The sequence below is a fragment of the Pseudophryne corroboree genome, chromosome 9, assembly GCF_028390025.1.
Source record: "Pseudophryne corroboree isolate aPseCor3 chromosome 9, aPseCor3.hap2, whole genome shotgun sequence".
In the NCBI taxonomy this organism is placed as follows: domain Eukaryota; kingdom Metazoa; phylum Chordata; class Amphibia; order Anura; family Myobatrachidae; genus Pseudophryne; species Pseudophryne corroboree.
Window position 1 is genome coordinate 413,567,643 of NC_086452.1, and position 17,227 is coordinate 413,584,869.

The window sequence follows — 17,227 nt, forward strand, 5'->3', positions numbered from 1 at the left end:
GATCGGCGAACCCCGTTGTAGTCGTCCGACGCGCCGGCGCATTGTGGTGCATACGCAGTTCGGATCTGATCGCCCCCACAGTAGCAGTCAGATCTGAATTACCCCCATAGTGCAAGTTAGACTAGGTAAAAAGTCTAAATGGCTTCTGTGTTAACAGCACAATTGCACTGTAGAATTATGGCTTTTCAGAGGCGGAACTACCGGCAGTGCAGGCAGTGCACTGCACTGGGGCCCGCCTTTGTCCAGGGGCCCAAGCATGTAATGAGTCAAACTGACTCATTACATGCCGCTGTGCGCTGCAGGCAACCGCTGCCCGCAGCGCACAGCCGCCCGGAGATAGGAGCTGAGCAGCGGTACAGACGGGGGAAGGAGGAGGGAGCCGGAGGACGGAGCCGCAGCAGCGCTTTGTTACTGGTGGAGGCGCTGCTGCTGCTGCTCCTCTGCTTCCCTATAGGCTGTCTTCCGAGAACAGCCTATAGGGAAGCAGAGGGGCAGCAGCAGCAGCGCCTCCACCAGTAACAAAGCGCTGCTGCGGCTCCGTCCTCCGGCTCCCTCCTCCTCATTCTCTACTGCCCGGGAATCGTCGTCTGACGCAGCTGCACCGAGGAGCCTGAGGGTAAGTATAATTCTTCTTTCTTTCTTTCTTTCTTTCTTTCTTTCTTTTTCTTTCCTTCTTTCTTTCGCCTGCCTGCCGCAATGTGTAAAAAGGGGGGACTACCTGCCGCAATGTGTAAAAAGGGGGGACTGCCTGCCGCACTGTGTAAAAAGGGGGGACTGCCTGCCGCAATGTGTAAAAAGGGGGGACTACCTGCCGCAATGTGTAAAAAGGGGGGACTGCCTGCCGCAATGTGTAAAAAGGGGGGACTGCCTGCCGCAATGTGTAAAAAGGGGGGACTACCTGCCGCAATGTGTAAAAAGGGGGGACTGCCTGCCGCACTGTGTAAAAAGGGGGGACTACCTGCCGCAATGTGTAAAAAGGGGGGACTGCCTGCCGCACTGTGTAAAAAGGGGGGACTGCCTGCCGCACTGTGTAAAAAGGGGGGACTGCCTGCCGCACTGTGTAAAAAGGGGGGACTACCTGCCGCAATGTGTAAAAAGGGGGGACTGCCTGCCGCACTGTGTAAAAAGGGGGGACTACCTGCCGCAATGTGTAAAAAGGGGGGACTGCCTGCCGCAATGTGTAAAAAGGGGGGACTACCTGCCGCAATGTGTAAAAATGGGGGACTGCCTGCCGCTATGTGTAAAAAGGGGTAATCTGCCCGACGCAATGTGTAAAAATGGGGGACTGCCTGCCACTATGTGTAAAAAGGGGAATCTGCCTGCCGTAATGTGTAAAAATGGGGACGCTGTCTGCCGTAATGTGTAACAAGGGCACGCTGTCTGCCGTAATGTGTAACAAGGGCACGCGGTCTGCCGTTATGTGTAAAAAGGGGTAATCTGACCGACGCTATGTGTAAAAATGGGGAATCTGCCTGCCGTAATGTGTAAAAAAGGGGGGCTGCCTGACGCTGTGTGTAAAAATGGGGAATCTGCCTGCTGCTATGTGTAAAAAGGAGGAATCTGCCTGCCGTAATGTGTAAAAATGGGGACGCTGTCTGCCGTAATGTGTAACAAGGGCACGCTGTCTGCCGTAATGTGTAACAAGGGCACGCTGTCTACCGTAATGTGTAAAAAGGGCACGCTGTCTGCCGTAATGTGTAACAAGGGCACGCGGTCTGCCGTTATGTGTAACAAGGGCACGCGGTCTGCCGTTATGTGTAAAAAGGGCACGCTGTCTGCCGTTATGTGTAAAAAGGGCACGCTGTCTGCTGTAATGTGTAAAAAGAGGAATCTGTTCGCTGTAAGGTGTAAAAGGGTCTCTACCTGGTGTAGTGGTGCTACTGTGCGGCGTAATTTGAATAATGGAGACTACTGTGTTGGTATTATTTTGTGGCCACACCCCTTCCCCACGAAGCCACGCCACTATGTATTTTTGCGCGCGCCTACGGCGCGCACTGCCCCCGGGGTGGACTTGGATGGGGGGGGGGGGCCCAAAGCATTTTTTCGCACCTGGGCCCACCGCTTGCTTGTTCCGCCACTGTGGCTTTTGCTAGATTTTGTTTTGCATTTTTAACGACACAATACTTTTCAGTGAGAAACATTGCATTTATAATCTAAAACTATTTGTGTAACTGCTGCATAAAGAAGCAGCAGTCGGGTTATTTACAACAGGTCTGAAAGGAAAGGACATCCGTATGGCATGTTGAATGAAGCAGTTGAATTATTGAAGCAGGGTATTGTACTCTGAGCTAATGACATTATGGCAGGAGTCAGGTGCAGCTCCCAGCTCCCTCACACTGCCTGGATCATGGATGGATTGTCTGCCACTCTCAGAGAATTAAGTAGCAGGATTTACATGGAGTTACAGTGTGACAAGTGATGACGAGCAAGTACTTCTATGGTCACAGTTTCCGGATGTCAGAGCTTGAAAGACAAGAATAAGCTGTTGCAGAACATCTTGGGAAAACTACGTCAATCCAAATGTTGTGGAACTACAAGTCTCAGCAGAATAGACCATGCAGTCCCCCTTTCCTTATTACACAGTTACCCATTTTCACAATACACAATTAGTCCCCTTCCCAAGTTACACAGTGGCAACTTCCTCAAGTTACATAACTGCCCCCTTCCAATGTTAGTGTCCCACATCAGCCCCACTTCCCAGTTTCACATTGGTACCCATCTCCCTATGTTACCCATATTAAACAGTTATCACCCAGCCCATATCACACAGTTACGCCCCTATCCATTTTACACAACAGCACAGATGTTGCACAGTTACCCCCCTCCTCATATACACAGCAGCCCACATGTTATAGAATTACCCCTCTCCCCAACACTGTTACTCCCCTCTCCATGAAACACAGATACCCCCGCCCATAGTACAGTACACAGAAACCTCCCTAGTACACTGCTACCCCTCTCCCCATGTTACATAGCAGCCTTTCTGATGATAGTTACCCCCTTCCTACAAGACACAGTTACCTCCTCCCCATGGTATACAGTTACAGCCCTTTCCCTGGTACACAAGTATCCACCTCCCCATGGTACAGAAACCCCCATCCCCTGGGACACAGTTATCTCTCACCCCAACAGTTATCCCCCTCTCCATGACACAGTTATCCCCACCATGGTACACAGTTACCACCTTCCTATGGTACACAGTTACCCCCTCCCCATAGTACACAGTTACTATGGTACACAGTTACCCCCCTCCCCATAGTATACAGTTACCTCTCACCCCAACAGTTATCCTCCTCTCCATGACACAGTTATCCCCACCATGGTACACAGATACCGCCTTCCTATGGTGCACAGTTACTCCCCCCCCCTCTCCCCATAGTACACAGTTACCCACCTTCCAATGGTACACTGTTACCCTCTTCCCCATGGTATACTGTTACCCCCCCTTCCTAGGGTGCACTGTTACCCTCCTCCCCATAGTACACGGTTACCACCCTTCCCATGGTACACAGTTACCCCCCCCCCCCTCCTCATGGTACACAGTTCCCCCCATTCCCATGATACACAGTAATCCCCCACCCCCCTCCATCCCTGTGGTACAGAGCTGCCCCACTCCCCATGGTATATAGTCAACCCCCCCCCCCACCAATGGTGCTCCCCCCCTCCTCATGGTATAGTTACTCCCCGTACACAGTTACCCCTCTCCCCACAGTTACCCGCCCTCTCCATGGTACACAGTTACCACCTCTCCATGGTACACAGTTACCCACCTCCCAATGGTACACAGTTACCCCCCTCCCCATGATACAGTTACCCCCATGATACACAGTAACCCTCTCCCCATGGTTCACAGTTCTCCCCCCTCCCCGTGGCTTACTTATTCCCCGTACACAATTACCCCCCTCCCCATGGTACACAGTTACCCCCTCCTCATGGTACACAGTTACCCCCTCTCCATGGTAGTTACCCCCTTCTCATGGTACACAGTTACCCCTTCCTCATGGTACAGTTACCCCTTCTCCATGGTACACAGTTACCCCCTCTACATGGAACACAGTTACCCCCTGTCCATGGTACAGTTATCCCCTCTCCATGGTACAGTTACCCCCTCCTCATGGTACACAGTTACCCCCTCTCCATGGTAGTTACCCCCTCCTCATGGTACACAGTTACCCCCTCCCCATGGTACACAGTTACCCCCTCTCCATGGTACAGTTACCCCCTTTCCATTGTACACAGTTACCCCCTCCCCATGGTACACAGTTACTTCCTCCCCATGGTACACAGTTACCCCCTCTCCATTGTACACAGTTACCCCCTCTCCATGGTACACAGTTACCCCCTCTCCATGGTACAGTTACCCCCTCTCCATACCCTCGGACTCACAGATCTGGCGGAATGTCTCCTCCAGGAGCTCCTGCTGAACATGTCCAGCGACTGCTCGGGGCTCCGGGTGAAGTTCTGGGGGTCAGCTCGGGGTCTCCGGTGTCAGTGTCCCTGTTGCCCGATCCTCTCAGCTCTCACACCCGCTTCTCGCCCATCAATGAACTGAAGTTAGGACGGAGCGGGGCTTCCGCGTGTGCAGCTCCTCCCAGCCGGGGACATGGAGGGAGGGGGACACCGGGGACAGACCTGCAGCAGCTGTCGGGTGCTCCGGGTCACCCCTCAGTGTCTATCACTGACTGACTGAGGCTGTACACACAGCGCCTTACTATACCAGGGCGAAAGGGGGCTGTACACACGAGTATATACTACTGCACGGCGCTGTACAGGAGGGGGCGAGACTCTGTGTAATGGCATCAGTCACCCAGCAGCTCACAGACGCTGGAATAAGCGGGCAACATGACAATACCCCGCACTCCCCCGGTAATGAGCCCTCATTACCCTTACTAGTAACACAATAGGAAGCCCCTAAATGTTATTATGTTACCACTCAGCCCGTGTCCACTAGTAACTGGGGACCCCTTATTGTAATGAGGTGATTGTACATATACTGTTTTTCATAGTGCTTCCACCCAGCCTCCCACTACCTGACACTGCGCTTCCACCCAGCCCCCTACTACCTGACACTGCGCTTCCACCCAGCCCCCCACTACCTGACACTGCACTTCCACCCAGTCCCCCACTACCTGATACTGAGCTTCCACCCAGCCACCCACTACCTGACACTGCGCTTCCACCCAGCCCCCTACTACCTGACACTGCGCTTCCACCCAGCCCCCCACTACCTGACACTGCACTTCCACCCAGTCCCCCACTACCTGATACTGAGCTTCCACCCAGCCACCCACTACCTGACACTGCGCTTCCACCCAGCTCCCCACTACCTGACACTGCGCTTCCATCCAGCCACCCACTACCTGACATTGCGCTTCCACCCAGTTCCCCACTACCTGACTCTGCGCTTCCACCCAGCCCCCTACTACCTGACACTGCGCTTCCAATTCCATCCAGTTCCCCACTACCTGACACTGCGCTTCCACCCAGCCCCCCACTAACTGACACAGCGCTTCCATCCAGCTCCCCACTACCTGACACTGCACTTCCACCCAGCCCCCACTACCTGACACCCAGCTCCCAAATAACTGACATGGTGCTTCCACCCAGCTCCCCACTACCTGACACTGCGCTTCCACCCAGCTCCCCACTAACTGACACTGCGCTTCCATCCAGCTCCCCACTACCTGACACTGCACTTCCACCCAGCCCCCACTACCTGACACCCAGCTCCCAAATGCTCCCCACTACCTGACACTGCGCTTCCTCCCAGCTCCCCACTACCTGACACTGCGCTTCCACCCAGCCCCCCACTACCTGACACTGCGCTTCCACCCAGCTCCCCACTACCTGACACTGCGCTTTTACCCAGCCCCCCACTACCTGACACTGCACTTCCACCCAGCCCCCCACTACCTGATACTGAGCTTCCACCCAGCTCCCCACTACCTGACACTGCGCTTCCACCCAGCCTCCCACTACCTGACACCCAGCTCCCAAATAACCAACATGGTGCTTCCACCCAGCTCCCCACTACGCTTCCACCCAGCCACCCACTACCTGACACTGCGCGTCCACCCAGCTCCCCATTACCTGACACTGCGCTACCACCCAGCTCCCCAATACCTGACACTGCACTTCCACCCAGCCCCCCACCCCCCCCACCTGATACTGAGCTTCCACCCAGCTCACCACTACTTGACACTGCGCTTCCACCCAGCCCCCCACTACCTGACACCCAGCTCCCAAATAACTGACATGGTGCTTCCACCCAGCTCCCAACTACGCTTCCACCCAGCCACCCACTACCTGACACTGCGCTACCACCCAGCCCCCTACTACTTGAAACTGCGCTTCCACCCAACTCCCCACTACCTGACACTGCGCTTCCACCCAGCTCCTCAGTACCTGACACAGAGCTTCCACCCAGCTCCCCAATACCTGACACTGCGCTTCCACCCAGCTCCCCAATACCTGATACTGAGCTTCCACCCAGCTCCCCTCTACCGGACACTGCGCTTCCACCCAGCTCCCCACTACCTGACACTGTGCTTCCACCCAGCTGCCCACTTCCTGACACTGCGCTTCCACCCAGCCCCCTACTACTTGAAACTGCGCTTCCACCCAGCTCCCCACTACCTGACACTGCGCTTCCACCCAGTTCCTCAATACCTGACACAGAGCTTCCAACCAGCTCCCCAATACCTGACACTGCGCTTCCACCCAGCTCCCCAATACCTGACACTGCGCTTCCACCCAGCCCCCTACTACCCGACACTACGCTTCCACCCAGCTCCCCAGTACCCCTGATACTGCGCTTCCACCCAGCCTCACTACCTGACACTGTGCTTCCACCCAGCCCCCACTACCTGACACTGCGCTTCCACCCAGCTCCCCACTACCTGATACTGTGCTTCCACGCAGCTCCCCACTACCTGATACTGCGCTTCCACCCAGCTCCTCAATACCTGATACTGCACTTCCACACAGCTCTCCACTACCTGACACTGCGCTTCCACCCAGCCCCCACTACCTGACACTGCGCTTCCACCCAGCTCTCCACTACCTGACACTGCGCTTCCATCCATCCACCCACTACCTGACATTGCGCTTCCACCCAGTTCCCCACTACCTGACTCTGCGCTTCCACCCAGCCCCCTACTACCTGACACTGCGCTTCCAATTCCATCCAGTTCCCCACTACCTGACACTGCGCTTCCACCCAGCCCCCCACTAACTGACACAGCGCTTCCATCCAGCTCCCCACTACCTGACACTGCACTTCCACCCAGCCCCCACTACCTGACACCCAGCTCCCAAATAACTGACATGGTGCTTCCACCCAGCTCCCCACTACCTGACACTGCGCTTCCACCCAGCTCCCCACTAACTGACACTGCGCTTCCATCCAGCTCCCCACTACCTGACACTGCACTTCCACCCAGCCCCCACTACCTGACACCCAGCTCCCAAATGCTCCCCACTACCTGACACTGCGCTTCCTCCCAGCTCCCCACTACCTGACACTGCGCTTCCACCCAGCCCCCCACTACCTGACACTGCGCTTCCACCCAGCTCCCCACTACCTGACACTGCGCTTTTACCCAGCCCCCCACTACCTGACACTGCACTTCCCACCCAGCCCCCCACTACCTGATACTGAGCTTCCACCCAGCTCCCCACTACCTGACACTGCGCTTCCACCCAGCCTCCCACTACCTGACACCCAGCTCCCAAATAACCAACATGGTGCTTCCACCCAGCTCCCCACTACGCTTCCACCCAGCCACCCACTACCTGACACTGCGCGTCCACCCAGCTCCCCATTACCTGACACTGCGCTACCACCCAGCTCCCCAATACCTGACACTGCACTTCCACCCAGCCCCCCACCCCCCCCACCTGATACTGAGCTTCCACGCAGCTCCCCACTACCTGATACTGCGCTTCCACCCAGCTCCTCAATACCTGATACTGCACTTCCACACAGCTCTCCACTACCTGACACTGCGCTTCCACCCAGCCCCCACTACCTGACACTGCGCTTCCACCCAGCTCTCCACTACCTGACACTGCGCTTCCATCCAGCCACCCACTACCTGACATTGCGCTTCCACCCAGTTCCCCACTACCTGACTCTGCGCTTCCACCCAGCCCCCTACTACCTGACACTGCGCTTCCAATTCCATCCAGTTCCCCACTACCTGACACTGCGCTTCCACCCAGCCCCCCACTAACTGACACAGCGCTTCCATCCAGCTCCCCACTACCTGACACTGCACTTCCACCCAGCCCCCACTACCTGACACCCAGCTCCCAAATAACTGACATGGTGCTTCCACCCAGCTCCCCACTACCTGACACTGCGCTTCCACCCAGCTCCCCACTAACTGACACTGCGCTTCCATCCAGCTCCCCACTACCTGACACTGCACTTCCACCCAGCCCCCACTACCTGACACCCAGCTCCCAAATGCTCCCCACTACCTGACACTGCGCTTCCTCCCAGCTCCCCACTACCTGACACTGCGCTTCCACCCAGCCCCCCACTACCTGACACTGCGCTTCCACCCAGCTCCCCACTACCTGACACTGCGCTTTTACCCAGCCCCCCACTACCTGACACTGCACTTCCACCCAGCCCCCCACTACCTGATACTGAGCTTCCACCCAGCTCCCCACTACCTGACACTGCGCTTCCACCCAGCCTCCCACTACCTGACACCCAGCTCCCAAATAACCAACATGGTGCTTCCACCCAGCTCCCCACTACGCTTCCACCCAGCCACCCACTACCTGACACTGCGCGTCCACCCAGCTCCCCATTACCTGACACTGCGCTACCACCCAGCTCCCCAATACCTGACACTGCACTTCCACCCAGCCCCCCACCCCCCCCCACCTGATACTGAGCTTCCACCCAGCTCACCACTACTTGACACTGCGCTTCCACCCAGCCCCCCACTACCTGACACCCAGCTCCCAAATAACTGACATGGTGCTTCCACCCAGCTCCCAACTACGCTTCCACCCAGCCACCCACTACCTGACACTGCGCTACCACCCAGCCCCCTACTACTTGAAACTGCGCTTCCACCCAACTCCCCACTACCTGACACTGCGCTTCCACCCAGCTCCTCAGTACCTGACACAGAGCTTCCACCCAGCTCCCCAATACCTGACACTGCGCTTCCACCCAGCTCCCCAATACCTGATACTGAGCTTCCACCCAGCTCCCCTCTACCGGACACTGCGCTTCCACCCAGCTCCCCACTACCTGACACTGCGCTTCCACCCAGCTGCCCACTTCCTGACACTGCGCTTCCACCCAGCCCCCTACTACTTGAAACTGCGCTTCCACCCAGCTCCCCACTACCTGACACTGCGCTTCCACCCAGTTCCTCAATACCTGACACAGAGCTTCCAACCAGCTCCCCAATACCTGACACTGCGCTTCCACCCAGCTCCCCAATACCTGACACTGCGCTTCCACCCAGCCCCCTACTACCCGACACTACGCTTCCACCCAGCTCCCCAGTACCCCTGATACTGCGCTTCCACCCAGCCTCACTACCTGACACTGTGCTTCCACCCAGCCCCCACTACCTGACACTGCGCTTCCACCCAGCTCCCCACTACCTGATACTGTGCTTCCACGCAGCTCCCCACTACCTGATACTGCGCTTCCACCCAGCTCCTCAATACCTGATACTGCACTTCCACACAGCTCTCCACTACCTGACACTGCGCTTCCACCCAGCCCCCACTACCTGACACTGCGCTTCCACCCAGCTCTCCACTACCTGACAGCGCCCTTCCACACTACCCGACACATCGCTTTCACACAGCCCCCCAATACCTAACATGGTGCTGCCACACAGTCCTTTACTACCTGACACTGCGCTTCCACCCAGCTCCCCATTACCTGACATGGCACTACCACACAACCTCCCACTACCTGACATGGTGCATCCACACCTCTCCAAACTACCTGATATGGTGCTTCCATACAGCCCTCCACTAGCTGACATAGCGCTTCTACGTCTCTCCCCTTACCTGACATGTTGCTTCCACCATCTCACTACGAGATGCTTCAACGCAGCTCCCCACTACCCAACATGGCGCTTCCACACCTCTCCCCACTACCTGAAATGGCACTTGCACCCAGCTCCCCATTACCTGACATGGTGCTTCCACACCTTTCTCCCCTCTACCAGCTCCCAAATATCCGACATGGTGCTTCCACCCAGCTCCCCACTACGCTTCCACCCAGCAGGGCTGTTTCTAGCCAATTTGGCTCCCAGTGCGAGATTTAAAAATGCGCCCCCCCCCCCCCCATGACATAAAAAAAATGGGGCCCCCCCCCCCTCACACCTAGATAAAAAAAAAAAACTTGCGCACGCTCCCGGCAAGGGGGCGCGGCCTCATCTAAATGGGTGTGGCCTCATTTAAATGGGCATGGCCTCGTCTCAAAAGACTACCTCACAATCCAGTTTTTGACCCTGCTCCAACAGATCACGACCACCACAGGAAAAAAAAATTCTACCATATTAAGCCCCACACAGTAATGCCCCCTGCACCATATTATGCCACACACCGCAATGCCCTTGACACATTAAATCCCCACACTACGGCAGGCAAGAGTCCCCATTTCACACATTACGGCAGGTGTCCCCATTTTACACATTGAGAGAGAGAGAGAATACTTACAGAGGCGATTACCGCTCTTCGGCCCGCCTCACCAGTCGCTCCTCGCGCCGGCCTTTCCCTCTTCCTAACTTGGATCCCCCTCTGTACTCCACTCGGGGGGGGGGAGGAGGGGGAGTTTCGCGGAGTGACGGAGTTGCGTCGTGACGTAACGGCGCAACCGCGTCATTCTGTGAAACTCGGCCCCCCGAGCGGGTTACTCGGGGAGAAATAGGAGGGGGAAGCAGGGAGCCACAGTTAGTGCCGCGGCGGGCGCCCAGTGCGGTTGCACTGCTCGCCTGCCCCAAGAAACGGCCCTGCCACCCAGCCACCCACTACCTGACACTGCGCGTCCACCCAGCTCCCCATTACCTGACACTGCGCTACCACCCAGCTCCCCAATACCTGACACTGCACTTCCACCCAGCCCCCCCCCCCTACCTGATACTGAGCTTCCACCCAGCTCACCACTACTTGACACTGCGCTTCCACCCAGCCCCCCACTACCTGACACCAAGCTCCCAAATAACTGACATGGTGCTTCCACCCAGCTCCCCACTACGCTTCCACCCAGCCACCCACTACCTGACACTGCGCTACCACCCAGCCCCCTACTACTTGAAACTGCGCTTCCACCCAGCTCCCCACTACCTGACACTGCGCTTCCACCCAGCTCCTCAGTACCTGACACTGCGCTTCCACCCAGCTCCCCACTTCCTGACACTGCGCTTCCACCCAGCCCCCTACTACTTGAAACTGCGCTTCCACCCAGCTCCCCACTACCTGACACTGCGCTTCCACCCAGTTCCTCAATACCTGACACAGAGCTTCCAACCAGCTCCCCAATACCTGACACTGCGCTTCCACCCAGCTCCCCAATACCTGACACTGCGCTTCCACCCAGCCCCCTACTACCCGACACTACGCTTCCACCCAGCTCCCCAGTACCCCTGACACTGCGCTTCCACCCAGCTCCTCACTACCTGACGCTGTGCTTCCACCCAGCCCCCACTACCTGACACTGCGCTTCCACCCATCTCCCCACTACCTGACACTGCGCTTCCACCCAGCTCCCCACTACCTGATACTGCGCTTCCACCCAGCTCCTCAATACCTGATACTGCACTTCCACACAGCTCTCCACTACCTGACACTGCGCTTCCACCCAGCCCCCCACTACCTGACAGCGCCCTTCCACCCAGCTCTCCACTACCTGACAGCGCCCTTCCACACTACCCGACACAGCGCTTTCATACAGCCCCCCAATACCTAACATGGTGCTGCCACACAGTCCTTTACTACCTGACACTGCGCTTCCACCCAGCTCCCCATTACCTGACATGACACTACCACACAACCCCCCACTACCTGACATGGTGCATCCACACCTCTCCAAACTACCTGATATGGTGCTTCCATACAGCCCTCCACTAGCTGACATAGCGCTTCTACGTCTCTCCCCTTACCTGACATGTTGCTTCCACCATCTCACTACGAGATGCTTCAACGCAGCTCCCCACTACCCAACATGGCGCTTCCACACCTCTCCCCACTACCTGAAATGGCACTTGCACCCAGCTCCCCATTACCTGACATGGTGCTTCAACACCTTTCTCCCCTCTACCAGCTCCCAAATAACCGACATGGTGCTTCCACCCAGCTCCCCACTACGCTTCCACCCAGCAGGGCTGTTTCTAGCCAATTTGGCTCCCAGTGCGAGATTTAAAAATGCGCCCCCCCATGACATAAAAAATGCCCCCCCCCTCACACCTAGATAAAAAAAAAACTTGCGCGTCTAAATGGGTGTGGCCTCATTTAAATGGGCATGGCCTCGTCTGAAAAGACTACCTCACAATCCAGTTTTTGACCCTGCTCCAACAGATCACGACCACCACAGGAAAAAAAATTCTACCATATTAAGCCCCACACAGTAATGCCCCCTGCACCATATCCCCCTCTGCACTCCACTCGGGGGGGGGGAGTTTCGCGGAGTGACGGGGTTGCGTCGTGACGTAACGGCGCAACCGCGTCATTCCGTGAAACTCGGCCCCCCAAGCGGGTTACTCGGGGAGAAATAGGAGGGGGAAGCAGGGAGCCACAGTTAGTGCCGCGGCGGGCGCCCAGTGCGGTTGCACTGCTCGCCTGCCCCAAGAAACGGCCCTGCCACCCACTACCTGACACTGCGCGTCCACCCAGCTCCCCATTACCTGACACTGCGCTACCACCCAGCTCCCCAATACCTGACACTGCACTTCCACCCAGCCCCCCCCCTACCTAATACTGAGCTTCCACCCAGCTCACCACTACTTGACACTGCGCTTCCACCCAGCCCCCCACTACCTGACAACCAGCTCCCAAATAACTGACATGGTGCTTCCACCCAGCTCCCCACTACGCTTCCACCCAGCCACCCACTACCTGACACTGCGCTACCACCCAGCCCCCTACTACTTGAAACTGCGCTTCCACCCAGCTCCCCACTACCTGACACTGCGCTTCCACCCAGCTCCTCAGTACCTGACACAGAGCTTCCACCCAGCTCCCCAATACCTGACACTGCGCTTCCACCCAGCTCCCCAATACCTGATACTGCGCTTCCACCCAGCTCCCCACTACCGGACACTGCGCTTCCACCCAGCCCCCCACTATCGGACACTGCGCTTCCACCCAGCTGCCCACTTCCTGACACTGCGCTTCCACCCAGCCCCCTACTACTTGAAACTGCGCTTCCACCCAGCCCCCCCCCCCTACCTGATACTGAGCTTCCACCCAGCTCACCACTACTTGACACTGCGCTTCCACCCAGCCCCCCACTACCTGACAACCAGCTCCCAAATAACTGACATGGTGCTTCCACCCAGCTCCCCACTACGCTTCCACCCAGCCACCCACTACCTGACACTGCGCTACCACCCAGCCCCCTACTACTTGAAACTGCGCTTCCACCCAGCTCCCCACTACCTGACACTGCGCTTCCACCCAGTTCCCCAATACCTGACACAGAGCTTCCAACCAGCTCCCCAATACCTGACACTGCGCTTTTACCCAGCTCCCCAATACCTGACACTGCGCTTCCACCCAGCCCCCTACTACCCGACACTACGCTTCCACCCAGCTCCCCAGTACCCCTGACACTGCGCTTCCACCCAGCTCCTCACTACCTGACACTGTGCTTCCACCCAGCCCCCACTACCTGACACTGCGCTTCCACCCAGCTCCCCACTACCTGATACTGCGCTTCCACCCAGCTCCTCAATACCTGATACTGCACTTCCACACAGCTCTCCACTACCTGACACTGCGCTTCCACCCAGCCCCCACTACCTGACACTGCGCTTCCACCCAGCTCTTCACTACCTGACAGCGCCATTCCACACTACCCGACACAGCGCTTTCACACAGCCCCCCAATACCTAACATGGTGCTGCCACACAGTCCTTTACTACCTGACACTGCGCTTCCACCCAGCTCCCCATTATCTGACATGGCACTACCACACAACCCCCCACTACCTGACATGGTGCATCCACACCTCTCCAAACTACTTGATATGGTGCTTCCATACAGCCCTCCACTAGCTGACATAGCGCTTCTACGTCTCTCCCCTTACCTGACATGTTGCTTCCACCATCTCACTACGAGATGCTTCAACGCAGCTCCCCACTACCCAACATGGCGCTTCCACACCTCTCCCCACTACCTGAAATGGCACTTGCACCCAGCTCATCATTACCTGACATGGTGCTTCCACACCTTTCTCCCCTCTACCAGACATGGCAATGCCACACAGCACTTTCACACCTCTCCCCTCTATCCGACATGTTGCTTCCACCCATCTCACTACGACCTGATGTGACGCTTTCACAATGCTCCCCACTACCTGACATGGTGCTTCCACACATCTCCCCTCTACCTGACATGGCGCTGCCACACAGCTCTCCTCTACCTGACATGGAGCTTCTACACAGCTCCCCACTACCTGACATGGAGCTTCTACACAGCTTCCCACTACCTGACATGGAGATTCTACACAGCTCCCCACTACCTGACATGGTGCTTCCATACAGCTACCCACTACCAGACAAGGAGCTTCTACACAGCTACCCACTACCTGACATGGAGCTTCTTCACAGCTCCCCACTATCTGACATGGCGCTGCCACACAGCTCTCCTCTACCTGACATGGAGCTTCTACACAGCTCCCCACTACCTGACATGGTGCTTCTTCACAGCTCCCCACTATCTGACATGGCGCTGCCACACAGCTCTCCTCTACCTGACATGGAGCTTCTACACAGCTCCCCACTACCTGACATGGTGCTTCTTCACAGCTCCCCACTATCTGACATGGCGCTGCCACACAGCTCTCCTCTACCTGACATGGAGATTCTACACAGCTCCCCACTACCTGACATGGAGCTTCTTCACAGCTCCCCACTATCTGACATGGCGCTGCCACACAGCTCTCCTCTACCTGACATGGAGATTCTACACAGCTCCCCACTACCTGACATGGAGCTTCTTCACAGCTCCCCACTATCTGACATGGCGCTGCCACACAGCTCTCCTCTACCTGACATGGAGCTTCTACACAGCTCCCCACTACCTGACATGGTGCTTCTTCACAGCTCCCCACTATCTGACATGGCGCTGCCACACAGCTCTCCTCTACCTGACATGGAGATTCTACACAGCTCCCCACTACCTGACATGGAGCTTCTTCACAGCTCCCCACTATCTGACATGGCGCTGCCACACAGCTCTCCTCTACCTGACATGGAGCTTCTACACAGCTCCCCACTACCTGACATGGTGCTTCCATACACCTCCCCACTACCTGAAATGGAGCTTCTACACAGCTCCCCACTACCTGACATGGTGCTGCCACCCAGCTACCCACTACCTGACATGGAGATTCTACACAGCTACCCACTACCTGACATGGTGCTTCCATACAGCTCCCCACTACCTGACATGGAGCTTCTACACAGCTCCCCACTACCTGACATGGTGCTGCCACCCAGCTACCCACTACCTGACATGGAGATTCTACACAGCTACCCACTACCTGACATGGTGCTTCCATACAGCTCCCCACTACCTGACATGGAGCTTCTACACAGCTCCCCACTACCTGACATGGTGCATCCATACAGCTCCCCACTACCTGACATGGAGCTTCCATACAGCTACCCACTACCAGACAAGGAGCTTCTACACAGCTCCCCACTACCTGACATGGTGCTTCCATACAGCTCCCCACTACCTGACATGGAGCTTCCATACAGCTCCCCACTACCTGACATGAAGCTTCCATACAGCTCCCCACTACCTGACATGGTGCTGCCACCCAGCTACCCACTACCATACATGGTGCTTCCATACAGCTCCCCACTACCTGACATGGTGCTGCCACCCAGCTACCCACTATCTGACATGGAGCTTCTACACAGCTTCCCTCTACTTGACATGGCGCTGCCACCCAGCTCCCCACTACCTGACATGGTGCTGCCACCCAGCTCTCCTCTACCTGACATGGAGCTTCTACACAGCTCCCCACTACCTGACATGGTGCTGCCACCCAGCTACCCACTACCTGACATGGAGCTTCTACACAGCTTCCCTCTACTTGACATGGCGCTGCCACCCAGCTACCCACTACCTGACATGGAGCTTCTACACAGCTTCCCTCTACTTGACATGGCGCTGCCACCTAGCTCCCCACTACCTGACATGGCGCTTCCACACCTCTACCTGACATGTCGCTGCCACACAGCTAATCTCTACATGATACTGCTAAGTTCGTTAAACTTTCAGGAAAAAGCAATACCTTATTTCACTGTGTTCGGGCCGCTGCGGCCGCTAAGTGTGTGAGATAAACCTCTATGAATGCGTACACGTTGCGTAAGCACGCCGACACGCTGTGAGCACAATGTAGCTACACGTGCGGCTGAATACACTCAAAACCCATAACAGGAATGGAATGCGACACCAATTGTATATGTTATGTTGTGGTCCAACGCAGCAACAAATATTTACTTAAAAGGGGATACAACAGAAATACAACAATAATACAAAAGAACAGCTGCAACCAATGGATACATACGTTTGTTCGCCTGTGCCACCCGAATCTGGTCCTTAGTCAGTCTAGCAAGATGACCTTCAGAGAATTAGACTGGGACCGGCCAGGAGGCCTGGCTTTTATACATTTGTCCAAAACACAGTACAAAGGAAACTGTAAGCTCTTCTTTCATAGGACAAAGGGCTGGTCATTTACAGTACATGAGGGGGTCATAGGTCGGTTTGAATAGGTGGGCGATGCCTGGTCCAGATGTACTTGCAGATGTCCACTGGGTTCCCGTCGAATATCAGGAGTACAGTAATTACAGTGAGATATTAATATTGGATTCCTGCGCATATCTATGCGCAGGAGCATGCTATATTCTGCAAACTGCGATCGGAATATTGTCCTTGAAATACTGTACATCTGGATACCAAACACCATGTCCTAACCTAATTCTGTCCCCTCACATCCTGTAAAGTT

The 17,227-nt window shown here is 56.2% G+C and overlaps 1 protein-coding gene across 2 annotated transcripts in view; it reads right to left on the minus strand.

The window, feature by feature from the left end:
• Positions 1-17,227, minus strand: part of PRICKLE2 (prickle planar cell polarity protein 2) — a 514,558-nt gene that overhangs the window by 456,060 nt on the left and 41,271 nt on the right. Inside the window, exon 1 of one of the 2 annotated variants that reach the window (XM_063940918.1) lies at positions 4,387-4,694. The exons of the other annotated variant lie outside the window; for it this stretch is intronic. Coding sequence (XP_063796988.1) covers positions 4,387-4,428 — 42 coding nt within the window. The 5' untranslated portion in view covers positions 4,429-4,694. Of the gene's footprint in view, positions 1-4,386; positions 4,695-17,227 lie in introns of those variants that run through there. 2 annotated transcript variants of the gene reach the window in all.